Consider the following 18144-nt stretch of genomic DNA (forward strand, 5'->3'; position numbering starts at 1 on the left):
TTAACTTGGCAGTGAAAGCTTCAAAATTGTTTGAAAAGTTAAAAAATACAAAGCTTCTTGGCAGTAAAGCTTCAAAGAAAATGCTGTTAACTGTGAGCAAGAAGACTAATCATTTTTTTTTTTAATGATCAAAAGGCTATAAAGTATTTTAACTTTTCTTACTAAAGAAAGCTCCAAACAATTGGCTTAGACAGAAAAACACTCAGGTGAAAAAGTGCCAGAATTTTTGATAAGAGCCCTTTTTTTCTTGTTCTTGAATTTGTTTTGTGAAGTAGTTAAAGGAAGCAAAAGGAAATATACTCCCAGAGTCAGTGAACTAAGAAGTTATACATTCATTATTCAAATACTTAGGTTATGAAGAAGTCTAGATTGTTACAGTTAGAGGTAGATAAGTAGTCTGGTTGACATAATATCTAATAATTTAGTATCTGCACATCAAAGAGATCACAGACTCCTTCATTATCATCCAGGTTAAAGTTGTAGTCATCTCCGGGAGTAGGAGAGAGTCGTAAGAGAGGAAAAACTGTAAAGCAGGAACAGTTTAGTTTTAATTAAAACACTTGGAAAATCAGCCCTATCATATTTCAGTATGTTTGTCATAAGGGTTAGTCTTAATAATTAAAATAGTCTTGATAATCTGACAAGCTCCCTGAGATACATACCATGAAAACCTCTACTGCATTCAAACTAAGGCAGTAAGGGATGTATTGCTTGATATTTTAAGTCAGTTCGCTGAAGTGGAGTGATAGCTGTGGAATATGGATTTAATTTCTTCTGCAGCAATGGAGTTACTGAGCAGCTTTTGAAAACTTTAACCAGAAAGCCATAATTTATATTTATATTCCTTTATCTATATCCCTGCTGTAGAAGCAGAGGCTGTATCCATGTTAATCACATACTGGCACGTTCACAGAATCCCATCTTGCCCCTTGGATCTTACAACCACATCTCTTTCTGGATGAGCCCTGAAGTGGTCTGCTTGAGGGGCAGATATTATTACAGGCCTTACAGAATAGAGGGCAAAAGGAACAAAGTAAGCTGAGTTCACCTCCTTGCCTGCCACCTCAGTGAGATGGGCAGAGAGGTAGGGAGCACATGAATTCTCTAGTAGCTGTGGTTCAGTGCTGCACTCATATGGCCAAAGACATGCAGGAAAAGAAATGGGTTACACTTGTTCTGTACCACAGATGGACATCTATCAGTCTGCATCCAGAACTATACTCTGAAATACTTATTCGAAGCACCTGCACAAAGCCTTAGGCAGAATAGAATTAAACCAGGTTTATATTTTAAGGCAGCACACTAGTCATCAGCTTGTTCTTTCTTTTTCCCTAAATTAAGTACTGGTGGGTTATTCATGCAGGTAAGTGCTCGTTGGATTAAGGTTTTCCTATTTTGTCTGTTAAATAAAACTGTTGCAGGGAATAGAAAAGGGAGCAAAGACAAGAGTGACAGAGGAGGCAACACGGGAAAGAAGTAGTTTCATACTGACTCTTGGCATCAGATTTAACAGATGCCTTCTCAGTGCTGTTCACACAAAAACCATGCTGCTACTTGTGATTATTAGAAAAGATGCTAAATACTTACCATCAGAAGACATGAGTTCATCAATAATATCTCCACTGATATTTCCTGTGAAAGAAAAGATCACATGCTTTATGTATGTGGGGTTTTTTAATACGTGTTTATAGCAGTCAACACATTCTTTGCATTAAAACACTGAATTAACAAGTACACTATGGCTTGTGCAGTGTAGGAGCTGCAGAGATAGTATTCCATGTACATGTAATATATACTTATCTTTGTATCCCTCAGTTTTTCCCCCCAATACATTTTTCCCACTTATCTCTTTAAAACCCAAGAGCTATACACACCAGGAGGCTTATTTGGTGGCAAGGAAAAACTCATTTGCTCAAAATTAGTATGCTCCTCAGTGGCTCCATTAGAAGATAAACAGAGACCTGTTTTTTTCTCTTGTAACTCACTGGTAATTTGGTCACAAAGAAGGGCTCAGGGAACCAGTGAAATATTTAAATAGGAACTACTGCTTCCTACCTGCAGGCTCCTCCATCTTTGCAATATCAAATGAGTTTGGCTTGAGAATGCAGTTGACATCTAGAGGCAGCAAGCTCTGGTAGTCACTGGAGCTGGCTGAGGCTTGGGCACTGTCTCCAGACAGGCTGGGATAGAGCTCTGGCTCTGGAAGGCTGGAGTAAGGGGCTGCGGGGGCTGCGCTGTCCTGCTGGGCGCTGCCATCTACAGGGACAGAAAGACGCATTACAAGTCTGCTACAGTGAAACAGAACACACAGCACCTGCCCCTTGGTCTTTTGAGGGACAACACGGCCAATGTCTGGGATCAGGTGAGAGGAGTCTTCCCCTTCCACAGTCACAATTTAATTGTCAGTTAATTAAAGGTCAGTGAAGGTAATCGGGACCCCTCAGGAATGCAGTTGTAATACATCATTTTCTTAAATCTTTTCCTATTACCTATTAATTTACTATTACTATGAAAAAAGTACCTGATATTCAGGCAGCCTCTTACTGTGGCTATGTGGAAGAAGGTAAGCGACCTTGTGGTACAATAGCTGGAACTGGTGCCTGCATTATCAATCTCATTAAAAGGTACGCGTTCAAATCATATCCTCCTCCGTCAAGAGGTTTGCAATTTTGCTCCATAATGCATTCTGGAGAAGCACCTCAGAATAATTAACAGGATTACATCCAAAACCTGTTCAGTGTAAGATGGTAAAATGTGAGGGAAGCATCTGTTTCACCAGACAGAAGAGGAAGAGGTCTGTAACCTCCTGAGAGCTGTTACTAAGGCCCTGGAGTATTTTTTTAATGGACAGCTGCTACCCTATGCAAATTCTTGATCTTTCCTTTGTCTACCGCCTTTCTTAACAGTTTCTTCTTTCCCTCCAGCTGCCTTCCTCCCCCACCCACCAGAGGTAGGAAAACCCCAGGATCCACCTGAAGGTGTGTCCACAGCTGCTGTTGGCGGTAGCTCCTGTCCTTGGTTCGGGTCACATTGTTCTGGGGGATTTGGAGGAGCTGCAGCTGGTTTAAGTGGAGTTGCTGGAGCTGCAGGCTGAGATGGGGGCTGTGCAAGGTCATCAGGTGGAGGAACTGGAAACACCGTGGGCTTGGAGGAGCTGGATTCTTTGTTTATAAGCAGTACGTGGATAGGTCCTGAACTACTTTTAAGATTGATCTGGTATTTCTTCTGTCCATTCTGTCCCTGTAAAGATGGTGTATTGTGAAAGTTACTGTTCCTTGAAAACTTGGAACTCTACAAAGTGATGAAGACTAAGATCTTTAGTCCTCAACAAAAAGAAAAAAAAACCAAAATCCAACATCACAGCTGTCTTGCAGAGAGCCTTACCATTGCCTGAACCAATTCAGCAGAGATGGACAGAGACAGTACCACTGATCAGCTTCATGGCTCTAGCCTTGGATGCTTTTACTGATATTAGACTGTGTTTAGCCTCACTAAAAATAGCTTGTGAAACTTCTCAGGTGAATTTCAGCGTTCTATAAGCACAGTGGCTATCATGCTTCATACCATGCTCCCTCCCAACTATGCAAAACTATTTGAAAATCAAGCGCTGCAACAACAACAACAACAAAAAGTTAAAGATGGACAGAAGTAAATAATTTGGTCTCCTACTTTAATCTTGCCAATTTAATCCTTTTGACTGAAGTGAGATTGCAGTCTGTTTCTCTATCCAGTCTAGTACTATGAGACTAAATCTAAATTACATTAAAACTATCTAAAAGGCTTTTCCATAAGAGATCCATCTTACCAATATTCAGAGAAACTTGACACATAAGTCACTGAGTTCTCAAGAGAATTCATAACAGCTATGCATTATTTTGAAAGCTGCAACATTATAAAAGCAAGAGAGAATAAGAAACCCACTTTTTATTTTTGTTTTAATAGAAGGCAGGGTTTCATTAGTCAAAGTGTACAAAACCTACTTTTTTTTGGTCTGGCCTCCCTCTTCTCAACTGAAACAGTCTTAATCCTTTCTCTCCTCCTCTTGTACATGGATAGAGATAAATCCTCTGTTCTGAAACAGCTCTTCTTTGCCACTATTGTTCTAGAACACTTAGGTAAACAAGAAACCAGTACATACCATTTCAGGTCTAGGTACTTCTAATTGTGTACCACAAGGTGCTTGAATTGCTAGAAGTGTATCTCCTGGTTAAACAGCAATTTTTAAGAAAATGTTAAGTGTATTTTTCTTAAGACTTGTATAGTATCCACTGAGATCTGGAAATTCTCTAAGGTCACTTGGAAGTGCTGTGTAATTTAGCATATATAAACTTGTGGTAGGACATGTGCAGTCCCTCTAAGATCCAAGTATACTGCATGGTATAAATCACAGAATTCCTATACTAAGATCATAGTTGCAAAAACCTTTTCTCACAACAGTACAAGGTTTACCATGTTCTTTACCCATTTGTCTGCTAGTTATATATATAAGGTGAAAATATTTAACTAGTTCCTTTTTTCACAGAATCAAAGAATCATTTAGGTTGGAAAAGACCTCCAAGATCATTGAGTCCAACCTTTGTCTGATCACCACCTTGTCAACTAGACCACAGCACTGTCATGTCCAGTTGCTCCTTGAATACCTCCATGGATAGTGCCTCCCCCACCTTCCTAGGTAGCCTGATCCAATGCTTAATCAGCCTTTCTTGAAAAAATGTTTCCTCATGTCCAACCTGAACCTCCCTGGTGCAGCTTGAGGCCATGTCCTTTTGTCCTGTCACTGGTTGCCTAGGAGAAGAGATTGACTCCCACCTGCCTACAGCCTCCTTTCAGGTACTTGTAGACAGTGATAAGGTCTGCCTTGAACCTCCTTTTCTCCAGGCTAAACAACCCCAGCTCCCTCAGCCACTCCTCATATGACTTCAGTTAAACCAGCTCTCTGGTCTAGCTCACTTTATGATTTTGGTGACCGGTGATACTACAGAGATTTAACAGAAGGAAGAAGAGGTGTTAATGTTCATCTTCGGTGCCAGCATTTCTAAGTATCTAAGCTCATGGCAAGTATCCACAGCACATACAACTGGGATGGAACAGCTGTCTGTCACATTCATCTGTGGCTTACTATGCACATGAAAATGTGTTGGTTAAAATCAGGGGACCACGTTTACATGCACAGCACAGGCACAATACTGCAGGTTACCTGCTTACCTGCACATGATTTCCTCTTTGTTCATAACTAATCTGGAGTAACGTTTTTTTCTCTGCCTCCTTAGAAACACTTAGGTGAAGTACTATGTGAGCACAGTGCCAGCTGTCTCCATGTTTTGTAATGACAAACCTCTTTTCAGTAAGGGCCCATTTTTGTTAAATCCTGCAGTAGTTTTCTAATCTTGTGTTTTTATTGCAGTTGTTTTCTAATCTTGCGTTTTTATTAAAAAAAAGTCTTCCTTGTGGCAAAGAAAAGATAGTTTTGAGCCTAGCTGAGTGCTGAACAACAATCTTCCCTTGGGTGCCCCAGGATCAGGAGATGATGTCAAGTAAAGTAACCTCTGCCAGCACTTCCCAGCAATTTCTTCCAACCACCTGTACAGGAGGAATCCTTTAGATTTAGTAGCAATGCCCCATCATTGACCTTCTGCTGGCTCCATTTATACAGCATCACAAGCTCTGTCTAGCCACAGTTGCCACCAGAAAATGATGCAAAATTTAGATCTTCCTGGTTCTTCTGGAGGGTTGGACCAATAAGTCTTGTCTCTGGTTCCATTAATGGCCCATGGCAAGCTGCTGAAAAGTATGAATACCAAAAAAGAAACCAAAAACCAGGACTCCAGCTGAGCTTCCATTCTATACAATCTATGACTACAATTCGAAAATGCCAGAACTTGGTAGCCATGAACATTATGAGACCTCTACTTAGTAATGATCACTACTGAGTACTTCTTAATTCAAAATACTTGCAGGAAAAAAACAGGTTAGTTAGCAAGTTTCAAGAAATCAAGTGATTTCAAGAAATCATTCACTTTAGACATACAGCCGAGCAGCAACTTACCATTGAAGCAGTTGCAAATATCTTCATGGGTGACATATGAAAATGTAATTTATGTCAAGGAACATTTTTCTTAAAACAATATAAAACTAGTATTTCCTGCCCTTCAGAAGTTTGTCCAAACTGAGCCTAAACTATAATGTTATTATTGTTAAGAGGTGTAATCAAGGCATTATTTTTGACTTTCAGAATGGCTCATTACAAATAACAAGAGTTCTGTGTTTTAAAGAAAATGCCTGTATAAGCAAATAAAATACAGAAAGAAAAATAGTTGTGTAGCTTGAACGAGAAGAGATTCTTCTAAAAAAGAAGAACAGATAAAATCTTGTTTTGAAGAATACCATTTACCTTGCTAATTTGACAATACAGAATTCAGGTATGAATCAGCATTTCCGAGAATCACACAAAAATACTGCTTCAGAATTCATCTTCCATCCCATTCCTCTGCCTCAAGGTAGGATCAATCCACTATTCAGACATTCCAGACAGATGTTTGTCTTTTCTGCAAAACCTCCAGTGACAGATATTCTACCACTTCCCTGGGAGATCAATTCCAGTGCTAGCTCTACCAAAAGTTTTTCCTAACATCAGTCTCCTTTGCTACAAAATCCATTTTACAGACACAGTTTCTGAGCAGAAACTCCAGTAATTTTTAAGTAGTCATAAGTAGTATTATAGATAGGAAGGGCACTTTACTGCTCCCATTCTCAGGTGTCTGTTTTGCAAGACAGCTAGACACATGCTTACAAGCAATGCAGCTGCAACTCTTTGGTATTTATATACAGGATGTTTTTTCCCAGTTTGAAACCCAACAAGCTTCAGAACTTTGTTAACTCCAGTGATGGCTTAATCTTTTCAAAAGAATGAAGCAACAAAAAAGATTAATGTAAAGCACTGGTAACAAAATATAAATTTATAAGTTCTGAAAAGCATTATCACTAATTTCAAGTAAGACACTAGGGTTATGCTATTGACTTAATAGTTACTGCTGTACACACATATATATATGCGCTAAATTATTTTCATGTTACCAATCACAGTTGTGGAAGTTAAAAAGTCATGTAAATAAGATTTATATCTTCTTTTGTTGAAGCAAAACCTGAAAAAATATTTGCCTTACTTTGCTAAATGAGTTACATCATGCTTTATCCATTACCCACACTTTAACTGTTGCTTTAATTCTAATTCCAAAATGCACACAATTAATTTAAAAGGATATTGGTGGTTTGTAGAATCATCCATGACGTTCTTGATACTTTGCTGAAGCCACAATTTCTGCTGATCCAATTCTTTTTCTTTTAGCTCTAAATCTTCAATTTCAGCTTCCAGATACCTCAGCCTGTCTATGACTTCTTTTGTATTGCAGCCAGCACCTACTCCTCTTAAAAAGGTATAAGGGTTCATGAAACCACAAGTAAAAATCTAAAGCAAACATCCAACAATAATTTCTTAACACTATTTTCAACATTTGGAAAATCTACTAATATTCAATATCAAGGAAATGAGCATTTAGCCTCTCAGAAGTGTTTTGACAGGAAAATGAAAATTCTTAAATTCAGATCAAATTTAGAATTCCCTTTACAAAAATCTATCTTCTTTTGCAACGCTTTTTTTTGCTATGTCGGAACTGTTTTGCAGGCCCTAGCTCCTTCCCCTAGAATTCTTATCTTGAGCTTTTACCTTCAAAGACCTAAGAGAAAATAGGCACAGAATGTGGTAAGGCAGGTAGGTAGAGACAGTGTGTCCTAAAAGCCCTCCCAGATTCATTCAGGGTGAATTTTTCAACTACAGGTGCTAGTTATAAAATAGCTCTCGAAGTTTTCTGAAAAATTCTCTTCTGTGTGCTTTAAATTTGATTTTATATATCACAGACAAAAGTTAAAGGGAAAACAAATACAGTTCATTTGCAACTTTATTGTACTTCAACAATATCCCATTGCTCATTGATTAGCACAATGTTAATTTTATGGTGTCATATCTAGTCAGAAGTAGAAAGAGGCAATTTTTGTTGCTCTTAAGCATGTGAAATTTTGCAGAACTGACATAACTTACTTCCACTGAATGCTGTTTTTTGACTTCTTCTCAATGAGATCAATCCCCTCCAGAACATTGGTGATATCATAGATCCTTCTCTTCTGCCTCACAGCCAGCGTATCAGCAGCCTGTTGAGAGAACACCTATCAGCAACTTGCATGCTGAGGGAAAGCCACTCCCTTGGAAAAATGCCACCTAACCTAACTTCGAAAGGAGAAGGTTCCAGTCTACAAGAGCCCAATACCACCATGAATTCTGAAGTTCAGCACCTGCAGGCAGTGCTGCAAAGCACAGGAGGCAGTCCCCTGGCTGAAGGCCAACAGGCTATCCCCTAACAGAAGAAGGAGCTCATAGGGGTTGCAAAGACCATGGTTGGTATCTGGAGCATGTTCAACTGCATGGAGGAGCTTGTCATGCTCTTTCTGGAGGGCAGGAAAAGGTATGGAAGGCAGGCAGTGAGACCTTGCAGCGGGGCAAGCCTCTGAAGCTTGAAGGACATAGTAAGTTTATCATTCCTTCCACTGACACTCGAGGTATTACAGCCTTTGTTTGGATTCAGTGGTGCTAGGATACAGAACAGGGCTGTAATTTCACAAGGTGGCTGCAGGAGAGCTGCAGTATCTCAGGCCAGCGTTGTCCCTGCACAAATGCCCCTTGCAGGGCACAAGGGCTCACTCGATCTGTCACACTGAACACCCTGGAACAGCTGCCAGGGATGTTGCTGCTGACACTGCTGGGGGCTGCCACACCTCGCCCCTCTGAGCAAAGCAGCATCAGGCAGAGGCAACCACTTTGTGCCTTACTTCTTTCTCTCCATGGTGACTTTTGTGTAACTGATGCAAAGAGTTAAGATAAAATAAGCAAATGAGCTACTCATGCCTTCCACACCTGAAAAGCAGCTCAAGTTCAAAGAATATTCACTAAAAGAAGGGAAAGCACAGAGGAGTCTGACTCTGTAGTTAGTCAGGACACTTAAATACAATGATTACATAGGATTGTATTTATTAAACAAATAGAAGAAAAATAAAGAGAAGCATAGGCAAAGACTTCTGAATTTGAACCAATGCAAAACCACAAATAATTTCTACTACAGGAACATAATGATTTATTTCAGTTTGTTCAACAATCTATTAAATGTATGCTTTTTATAAGCAATGAAAGGTACAGCTTGAGACAACCATAACCTGGAAGGAAAACCAAATTTTTTTGCTTAATAGTACAACTACCTTTTGCTACTGAAATAAAGTTGAAAGGATAAAAAGAAAGAACAGAGATTATAAAAAATACTCTTATAGCCATGAAGTATAAACACCGCTCTTTTTCTTTGACAGTGATGTACCCACTAAACACTGTTTCCACTGACACCATTAGCAGCATTTATATTTTGTATGGTCTTCTGTATGAGTCTTTTAAAACATTTTCTTAACTAACAAAACAAGATGCATGCAAATACATATAAAGTGCAGTTTAGTTCTCGCCAAGGAAGCAAGCTCTTTGATTACTTGTTTCAGTAGGTATGCACCTGCTATCCTAATCTGCTATTTCTGCTGCATACGTACACACTGCTTCCAAGAACTGCAAGAGAACCCTAAAAATCTAGCAAGTGACAGAATTGATGCCATTTGCACAATGCTGAAACAGCACCCCATACATCTCACAGCCTTCAGTTATTCTAGAGACTGCTTACATTATTCAGTGCAAGGAATGGACAGCACACACTTAGATGCTATTCAACTTCCTTCTTTTTTCCCCACTGCTCCACATATTTACCTAGGACTTAGTAAAATACTCATGGCTTGAACAATGAAGAAACTACTCTGGAGACAGATTTCATTACCTCTTGAAATCTTCCCAAAGGCCTGTCTACAAAATATAAATGCTTTACTAATCTTAATGTATTTTTGAACTGTACTGGTAGCAAAAGATACCAATGTACAAATCTGGAGCTATGAAACCAAAGCTTAAGAAATTTAAAGAAAAAAAAAAGTCATTTCTGAGTGTCCAATTTCAAATGTTTCAAAATGTTTCAAAGTTGAAGTAATTGTTCCACTCTAAATGCCATTGCATTTTGTATGCCCAAAGCACAGCTCCCATGAACACCAGCAGCATTCACCACTACCAGCTCCAGATCCCCAGGACATGGGCTCATTTCATAGGAAAATGAACAGCACAGTTACAAAGGTATTTGACTTGACTATCCCTGTATACAATTCAATCACTTCTATGAAATTCAGCTACTTACAAGAGTTCCAACACAAGCTGGGGCCAGTTCCCAAACTGAGAAGTTTAATCCAGACTTTCACTAGCTTTCTGGTACAGACCTTGTAATCTGATTATCTATTAAAAATTTCACAGGTATTTTAAAAAGCAATTGAGAAGTTCCTCCCTGACATTCCAGCAGTTATCAGTGTGATACCTTCTGCCAGGTACATGGATCAGAAATTAACTTCAGTCCTCCACATAAACAATTCACTAATAATTTAAGTAATTCAGAGCTTCCTGACACAAATCTGTTGTCAAAACCACTTAAAACTCAGCTCTTAGCCTGTGTTAAGAAAGGGACATCTGTAACAATGGCCCTGCTAACATGGGTGGACATAGCTTCCACATTCAGAGCTCTTTTATAAAATCCTTCTAATGTAAAGCTGCTGAACTGTATCATTATAGCTCCTAGTATCTCCTCATGCTTTGATTAAGTATGTATTCAAGCCAAGTACTCATGAGTGCATAGACAGGTTCAGAGCTGGAATAGAGTATCTAAGCACACAGCTATGGTTCTGCATACATTCCAATTGTGCAGCTCCTGGAATACAGAAAACAAACTGTACAGCACAGGTTCAGCTGCAGGCAGGCACACATGACTAGAAATAAGGAAGAAAGGCCAGGAAAAGGAAAACTGAGAGCTTGTAGCCCCCCGTCAACTTATTTGCTCCCTGGGAGCTGACAAAAGGCAGCAGAAATCATCAGCTTCATTAGCCCTAGAGAGAGGAGGAGCTCGATAGACCACCACGGCAGTGCCATTACTGAGAACCTTAAAGCACAAAGGCCAGCACTGCCTGCTTGCTCTCTCCATGTGTCTGTCAAAGGAAAGAGGTCCTGCACCTTCTGAACCCTGCCTGTACCACATGACAACATTTTCTCCCCAAGAGGGCTGTCAACAGTTTGGTGAGAGTTTTAAATTGAATGGCGCTCTTGCCAAATTGCATGTAGAAGTACTGAATGTCATTGCAACATAAACACTAAGGGAACTTGAAATCAAATAGACAGGCTCTTCCTTCTTCTGTGCAGTACAGCAAGTGTAAAGCAGTTGTTTGCTCCTGACCAGTACACTTCTTAGACAAGTAGATTTCAGAATATCTCATGTTTTGCACTGATGATCAGAAACACCATTTAACCATCATTAGAGCAGGGATGCTATTCTGCTAGGAAAGAAGCCCACTTGAGAAATCAGGGCACAAGTATTGTACACTATGAACAGCATCCATTCAGGCTTATCCCTTATTCACTCATCTTTGCTCTCTTTTTCTCTCTTCCCTGCAATTCATGGGACTCAATTTCTATCTGCTGCAGATAGAAATTTAGTCTTCTTTCCCTTCTACATCATCCCTTAGTGTTTTAAACTTAATTTCATAACTAGATTTCTTTATGTAGGGCTATTCCATGAAAAGTATATCATTATTTTAGAATCGCTGTTGGATTTTAAAGTAAATACAAAATTCAAATTTCAAGTGAAGAAAATTCTCACTTCAATTCCCACAGTTTCTCAGATGTTACCAGCGTCCAGCACTAAAACATTTTCACAGCTTCCTCTTACACCCTGCTAAACTATAATTATAGAGGTATTAAAGATCACCAGAAAATGTCCCATAGAACAGATTTTCCTTCTCAATTGCTAAATCACAAAGCTGGAAATCCACCTGTTTTCAAATTTTATTTTCTTTCTAGTTCTGGTTTTGCTACAGAAATATCAATCAGAAGCACAACATCAGACAGTCAATACTAGTCAGCAGGGAGACACTTAAAGGTGTACACTGCACGAATCATTTCTTGGAATGCTGTTCCATTTCAAGGCTGTCCTATTCTTCAGTTTGCTGAGCACACTGGTTTAACACAGACACACAAACTGGTCTTCATTTTTCCTTAGATATATGGCTTATTTAGGAGAAAACCAGTTTCAGAAATGTAAGTTCTGACTCACTGCTTATGAAAGTACCAACAGTTTATGCACTGCAATTAGTATTTACTTTCAACAAATTGTAACCTGTAATTCAGAAACCAGTCTCCAATAGGTCTTGAGCAGAAATGCCTGTGATTGGCTGCAATGCCCACTAAACTCTTCTGTGGCTATCAACCCTTTTATTCCCTCTGAGAAGGTACATTTCTCACTAAAGAGAACAAGAAACATTGCTCCATCCCACTACACAGCCCAACTTTATTGTTCAAGTCAATCCTCTTTAGCACTTAAAGCCAAGCTTTTGGGTCTGATGTCTTTCAAACTGAGTATGTTTTGCCTCTCAGATTGACCTGAAACATCTCTCAGGATGTGACAGACACTAAAGGAAGCTGCACAACAATCCCAAAAATCTAGACATCTTCATTCTGTTTTGCTAGATAGAGAGACAACTAATAGTAAGCAGCTCATCAACTTGTCCAGACCACAGCATAACTAAATGAGGAATATAAAACCTATCAGTGTCCTTCCCTGTTCACCCTCAGGTTTCATTAGCCAGAGTAACATCATCAAAGTGCATCCATTCTGAACAGGAATGCTCAGAGAACACCACTCACCTCCTGGGGCCTATTAAGAGTAATCAAAAAATAGGTCAGTTTTCCAGAAAGGACTTCAAGCAGAGCACCAAGCCAGCCTCTTGATGCACTTTGCCGAACACCTCAGCTGTTCACTGACCACCTTTACCACTTAGCTTAACATACCTTTGCCTCAATGCACTGTACACTCGACAGCCCAGAGGGCCAGAGCTCCTGGGCCAGAGCTGCAGCACCCTCCAGAGAGCTGGCAGGACACAATGGCAAGGATCCTGCAACACAGTGACCTCCTGGCACCAGGAGCCCGCCAAGGTCCCAGGGCATCACTAGAGAGGCTCTAGCTGCTGCAGCCCAACACATGCCTTGGAGGCAGCAGGCTGGCTGCAGAGCTGGGTGACAATGATTTGTCACTCCTATGCCAATTCATTCAGATTCTTTCATTCACACATAACTGAAAGCATAAGATGGCAATGGTCTGTTTTTCAACATGTTTTCTCTTGCTTAAAGGAGGGGGGTGGGCAAGAAACAGCTTTAAACAGCAGCACATACACTGAGTCAGTGCAGGGAGCAACATAGGGAAGTAAAAAAAAAAAAAATTACAGAATTACTAGGGCAGGAAGGGACCTCTGGAAATGATTTAGTCCAACGCCCACCAAGGCAGGGTCTCCCGGAGCAGGTGCACAGGAAGTCATCCAGGTGGGTTCTGAATGTCTTCAGAGAGGGAGACTCCACGACCTCCCTGGGCAGCTTGTTCTAGTGCTCTGCCACCCTTAACGTAGAGAAGTTCTTCCTCATGTTGAGGTGAAACTTCTATGCTTTACTTTATGGCCATTGCTCCTCATCCTGTCACTGGGCACTACCAAAGAGTCTGGCGCCATACTCTTGGCACGCACTGCTCTGATGAGACCTGCTCTCAATGTTTTCTATTCAGACTAAACAGCCCCAGCTCCCCCAGTCTCTTCTCATAAGAGATGCTCCAGACCCCCCACCACCTCTGTAGCCCTCCGCTGGACCCTCTCCAGTAGCTCACTCCCTGTCTTTCTTCTACTGAGGAGCCAGAACAGGGCACAGTAAATAAGACCACTCTCAGTAACTTAAGCTTAACACACGGTGCCCCTTACACCCCTTTATAAAGAGCCGAAACGCGTGTTTTAGCCGACCGCGGCGGCTGTCAGCCATCACCGGGCACCCACAGCCCGTCAGCGGCCGGGGGAGGCCGCACCACGCCGGGCGGGCAGTAGGGGAAGAAGGAAGGGAGGAAGGAGGGAGCGGGCGGCCCTGCCCGGCCCCCGCGCTCCGTCGCCCCGGCTGCAGCGCGGCGGGCCCCGTGCCCGGTGCCGCCGGCCGCCCCCCCGCCCTCGCACCGCTTTGAGGTCCAGCACGCCGTCCTTGGCCTCCTGCAGCAGCGACACGAACTTGGTGGTCAGCAGCCCCAGGCTCTTCTCGTGGCGGCTGCTGCCGCCGCCCGCCGCCTCGGCCGCCGCGGCCATGCCGCCGGCGGGGCCACGTGTCGCGACCGCCGCAACGGCCCGAGCGGGAGCGCGGCCCCCGGCCCAGCGCGGCGGCGGCGGGAGGGGCGGCCGCAGGAAGTGACGCCGCCGCCGTTGCCTGGACACCGGCGCGGCCCGGCCGCGGGGCTGGGGCTGGGGCTGGGGACGGGCCCGGCCCTCTCGGGCCGTAGCAAGGCGGGCGGCCCCGCGGCCTGCGAGAGAGGGGTTGCGTTTGGCTGGCTCCGGCCGCTCCCGGCTCTCGCTCAGCGTCCCCATGATGGTAACGCAGGCCTGGAGTCGGCTGGACATGTCCCACGAGCCTGCCTGTCCCCGCCTCGATAGCTCCTTGTCGCTCATTTCACCGTTTGAATTTCATATAAAAACACTTAGATTAATTGCAGACGGTGTTCTCACACCTCCCAGACCAGGCACAGGACAAGCTGATGATCTGGCTAGGGGCACAGGGAATTTTGGATGCTTACCCAGCCCCTTCCACAGGTGTCCATATCTACTTGGCCTTAATTCAGGTACACCTCTTTCCCTCAGTTACTATAGAATAAAAGCAGAGAAGATTTAAAGTCCATACTGTGTGAGAAGTGCGGGGATGCCCTTAAAGAAGGGCAGACCGTCAGCCGCCCGTCGCACACGGCAGCGGGGCACTGGCTGTGCCGCGGCACCGGGAGCTGCACCTGCACGGCAATGGCATGTTCACGGTAACACACTCTGCTGCGGGAGCCACAGGCCTCCTGGTCCCAAGCAACAGGAGCTGCCCCTGTACAGCAATGGCATGTTCACGGTAACACACTCTGCTTCGGGAACCACAGGCATCCTGGACCCAAGCAACAGGAGCTGCACCTGAACGGCAGTGGCATGTTCACGGTAACACTCTCTGCTGCGGGAACCACAGGCCTCCCGGTCCCAAGCAACAGGAGCTGCACCTGTACAGCAATCGCATGTTCACGGTAACACACTGCTTCGGGAACCACAGGCATCCTGGACCCAAGCAACAGGAGCTGCACCTGAACGGCAGTGGCATGTTCACGGTAACACTCTCTGCTGCGGGAACCACAGGCCTCCTGGTCCCAAGCAACACAAGAATTTCTTGATTCCGTACTCACATTGATAGAAATAGATCATTATCTAGTCGGGAAATAAAAATAAAGTCTAGTAATGGAGTTGATTTTAAATTGTCACGATTAATGCATAAGAGCATGCTTTGCATCTGACAAGGCCAGTGTTCACATTTTGTTTATATTTTTTACTTAAATAAATTTATTTATTTTATTAAGTTCTGTCTTTCAGTTATGCTGGGTTGAAATTTATCTTTGTGATTAGGTAAATTCGGTGCAGCTTTCAACTGTACCATGTCTTTATTATTTACCATTTTAAAGGTAAAAATCATTTAAATACTTATTAAAAAGCTCTAAGGAAGCCATGTAAGCATAAAGAGGGAAACAATGCCAAAGATGGAGTCATCTGCCAGAACAACAAACGTTCCAAGCGCTACAACACATGCATGTTCCCAACTACTATGTGTCAAGTAATATGTAATTCCTGAGCCAAGAGCAAGGAATAGAAAAAAATTAATGTTAAAACTGTTAACAACTCCCTATGATAAAATCAGAACGTTTCAGAACAACAGTTTTGGAGTTAAAACTCAGAGGACGTATGAAGAATTTGAATCAGGGCAAGAATAAGTTCTTTTAACTTCCTGGTGCATTCCAGGTATTCAATTACTTCACCCAGAGTGTAGCTTGGTCAAATAATAAGCAAAAAAAAAAAAAAAAAGCTCAGGAAACACTTGATCAACATGCCAGAAAAGCACTCTGAAGTGGTGCACATTTTCTGCACCAGTGATATCCATGAAAGTACTATTGAACAGCTTTCCAGGTGAGCATTTCCCTCACATACTGTGGACAGAGTATATACAGCACTACAGTAAGAAATAATTCTTCTGCTTTTAGAAAACTTATAGAGTGTGTTCTCACACCCTGCTAACCAACATTTCTCTTACATATTATGAGCCAATGGCACAGATTCCAAGCAAACAGTCCTTAACACCTCTCTCCTTACCTGACTGTACCACAGTGCAGACACCTCATTATTGTTGATGGCTCACTCCTGGTGTTTTCATCCGTCAGATGTGGGAACTCCATGCAGGGAGTGAGAGCAGATGCAGGTGTCTGCTTTCTGTCCCCTCCACAAATTTGGAATTTTACCCTTTTCTAAGATGGTATAATCTCTAGACAAGTCCCACCCCTACACACCTTCCCTGGTGCGAAGCAGAGGAGGGGGTGTTTTCCCAGGCTCTTGCAGTTGCCTCATTGAGTTATCGGGCTGCATCTTTTTAAATTTTGCTTTGCTACTGCTACTTCCATTTTAAAAACAGAGAGTTTGTTCCCAGATTTCAATGTTGTGCTTTGTTAAAGACTAGTCATTGATCATCAGGATGCTGTTTTCACTGCCATGATCTCTGCTTTTAACTTGTGCCCATGTTTTCAAGGCCTTTGTCATCCCTTAAGCTGTGCCTCATAAGAAGAAGCAGCTGGCATCAAGCTCTGGTTCACAGAGCAAGCTTTCATTAACAAATTAATAACAAACCTAGCAGGCCTCACACAGTTACCCAAAGGCCAGGGCTTTTTACTAGCACTAAATAAAGTACTTTTAAAGGGCTGCTGTGCACCAAAATGCACCATCAGTTGCACTGTGCCAGCGTGCTAAAACCTGGGTTCTGAACAACTGATAGTAAAGTCGGCTTAGGGGCTGCTATGGTCACTGGAGCAACAGGACTCTGCTGCAGCTACTGCGAGGTGCAAGGGGAGAGGAAACAGCCCCACCTGGTGTACCAGCGTGTTCCTCTGACTTTACTGCTCAAGGTTCCCTTTACTTCAGCAGCATGAAAATGCTTCAGAGAATGGGGTAGTTCAGTAGCAGTTTAGGATCTTCTGAGAACAAGCAAACGAAGTGAACACCTGAGTACTGTGGAGATGGTAAAGCCTCCACCATGAAATAAATGTAACAATATATTAACATAAGGGTTATCTTTTGCTTCTCTAAGAAGCTCTTAGGTTATTATCTCCTCTATTTCAAAAGCCTGGTAGGAGCCTATTGCTGTGGAGAAAACCAAACTATGCTGCCAAAAAAGCCGCTCTAAGTTGCAGGAGTTGCACGTTCTCCAGCAGTGGCAGATTAAACCTGTTTTCAGGTACAAGAAAGATGGAGAGAATCTATTTATTAGGGCATGTTGTGAAAGGACAAGGGAGAATGGTTTTAAACTGAAAGACAGTAGGTTTAGATTAGCTGATAGGAAAAAATTCCTTTACTGTGAGGGTAGTGAGGCACTGGTTGTCCAAAAAGGTTGTGAATGCCCCATCTCTGGAAGTGTTCAAGGCCAGGCAGGATGGGGCTCTGAGCAGCCTGGTCTAGTGGAAGGTGTCCCTGCCCATGACAGGGATGTTGGAACTGGATGATCTTTAAGGTCCCTTTCAAAACAAGCCCTTCTGTGATTCAACATTCTTGGTTTTCTCATTACAAGAATCTTTATCTCACTGAAGCAAAGCTTCAAGTTTTTGGCTTAGAACTTTCCAACCTCTTTTTCTCTTACTAAACATGCTAATTCCTGATTTCATATGGTGCTTTTCATCTATACATGTTTTGACCCATTTTGAAAGCAGTTAAAAATAAACAAAGGTTAGAAATAACTATTTATTATGAAAATAATGTAAAAACATTTGTATGCTCCCTGAACTATCAAAATATACAACAAAGACTTAATTTTTTAGAAAACAAGGAAAAGTCCATTGTAGTGGATGA

The 18144-nt window shown here is 42.2% G+C and overlaps 1 protein-coding gene across 1 annotated transcript; it reads right to left on the minus strand.

Annotated features, from left to right (window-relative positions):
* Positions 1-383: 383 nt before the first annotated feature.
* Positions 384-14405, minus strand: E2F5 (E2F transcription factor 5). Its single transcript, XM_084212016.1, has 9 exons — positions 14206-14405; positions 8096-8205; positions 7261-7424; positions 6047-6088; positions 4139-4203; positions 2973-3240; positions 2056-2256; positions 1588-1632; positions 384-523 (listed from the first exon to the last, which is right to left on the minus strand). The coding sequence occupies exons 1-9, from the start codon at positions 14329-14331 to the stop codon at positions 414-416; spliced, it is 1131 nt and encodes a 376-aa protein (XP_084068142.1). The 5' UTR covers positions 14332-14405; the 3' UTR covers positions 384-413.
* Between the last annotated feature and the right edge of the window lie 3739 nt (positions 14406-18144).

Source organism: Fringilla coelebs, assembly GCF_963513975.1.
Source record: "Fringilla coelebs genome assembly, chromosome: 1".
NCBI classification, from domain to species: domain Eukaryota; kingdom Metazoa; phylum Chordata; class Aves; order Passeriformes; family Fringillidae; genus Fringilla; species Fringilla coelebs.

Coding starts and splice junctions, on each gene's coding strand:
- E2F5 (XM_084212016.1), bottom strand. CDS start 14,331: ATGGCCGCGGCGGCCGAGGCGGCGGGCGGCGGCAGCAGCCGCCACGAG. Junction 7,425..8,095: donor AAAAACAGCATTCAGTGGAA/GTAAGTTATGTC, acceptor TACCTTTTTAAG/AGGAGTAGGTGCTGGCTGCA. Junction 524..1,587: donor TGAACTCATGTCTTCTGATG/GTAAGTATTTAG, acceptor CCTGCTTTACAG/TTTTTCCTCTCTTACGACTC.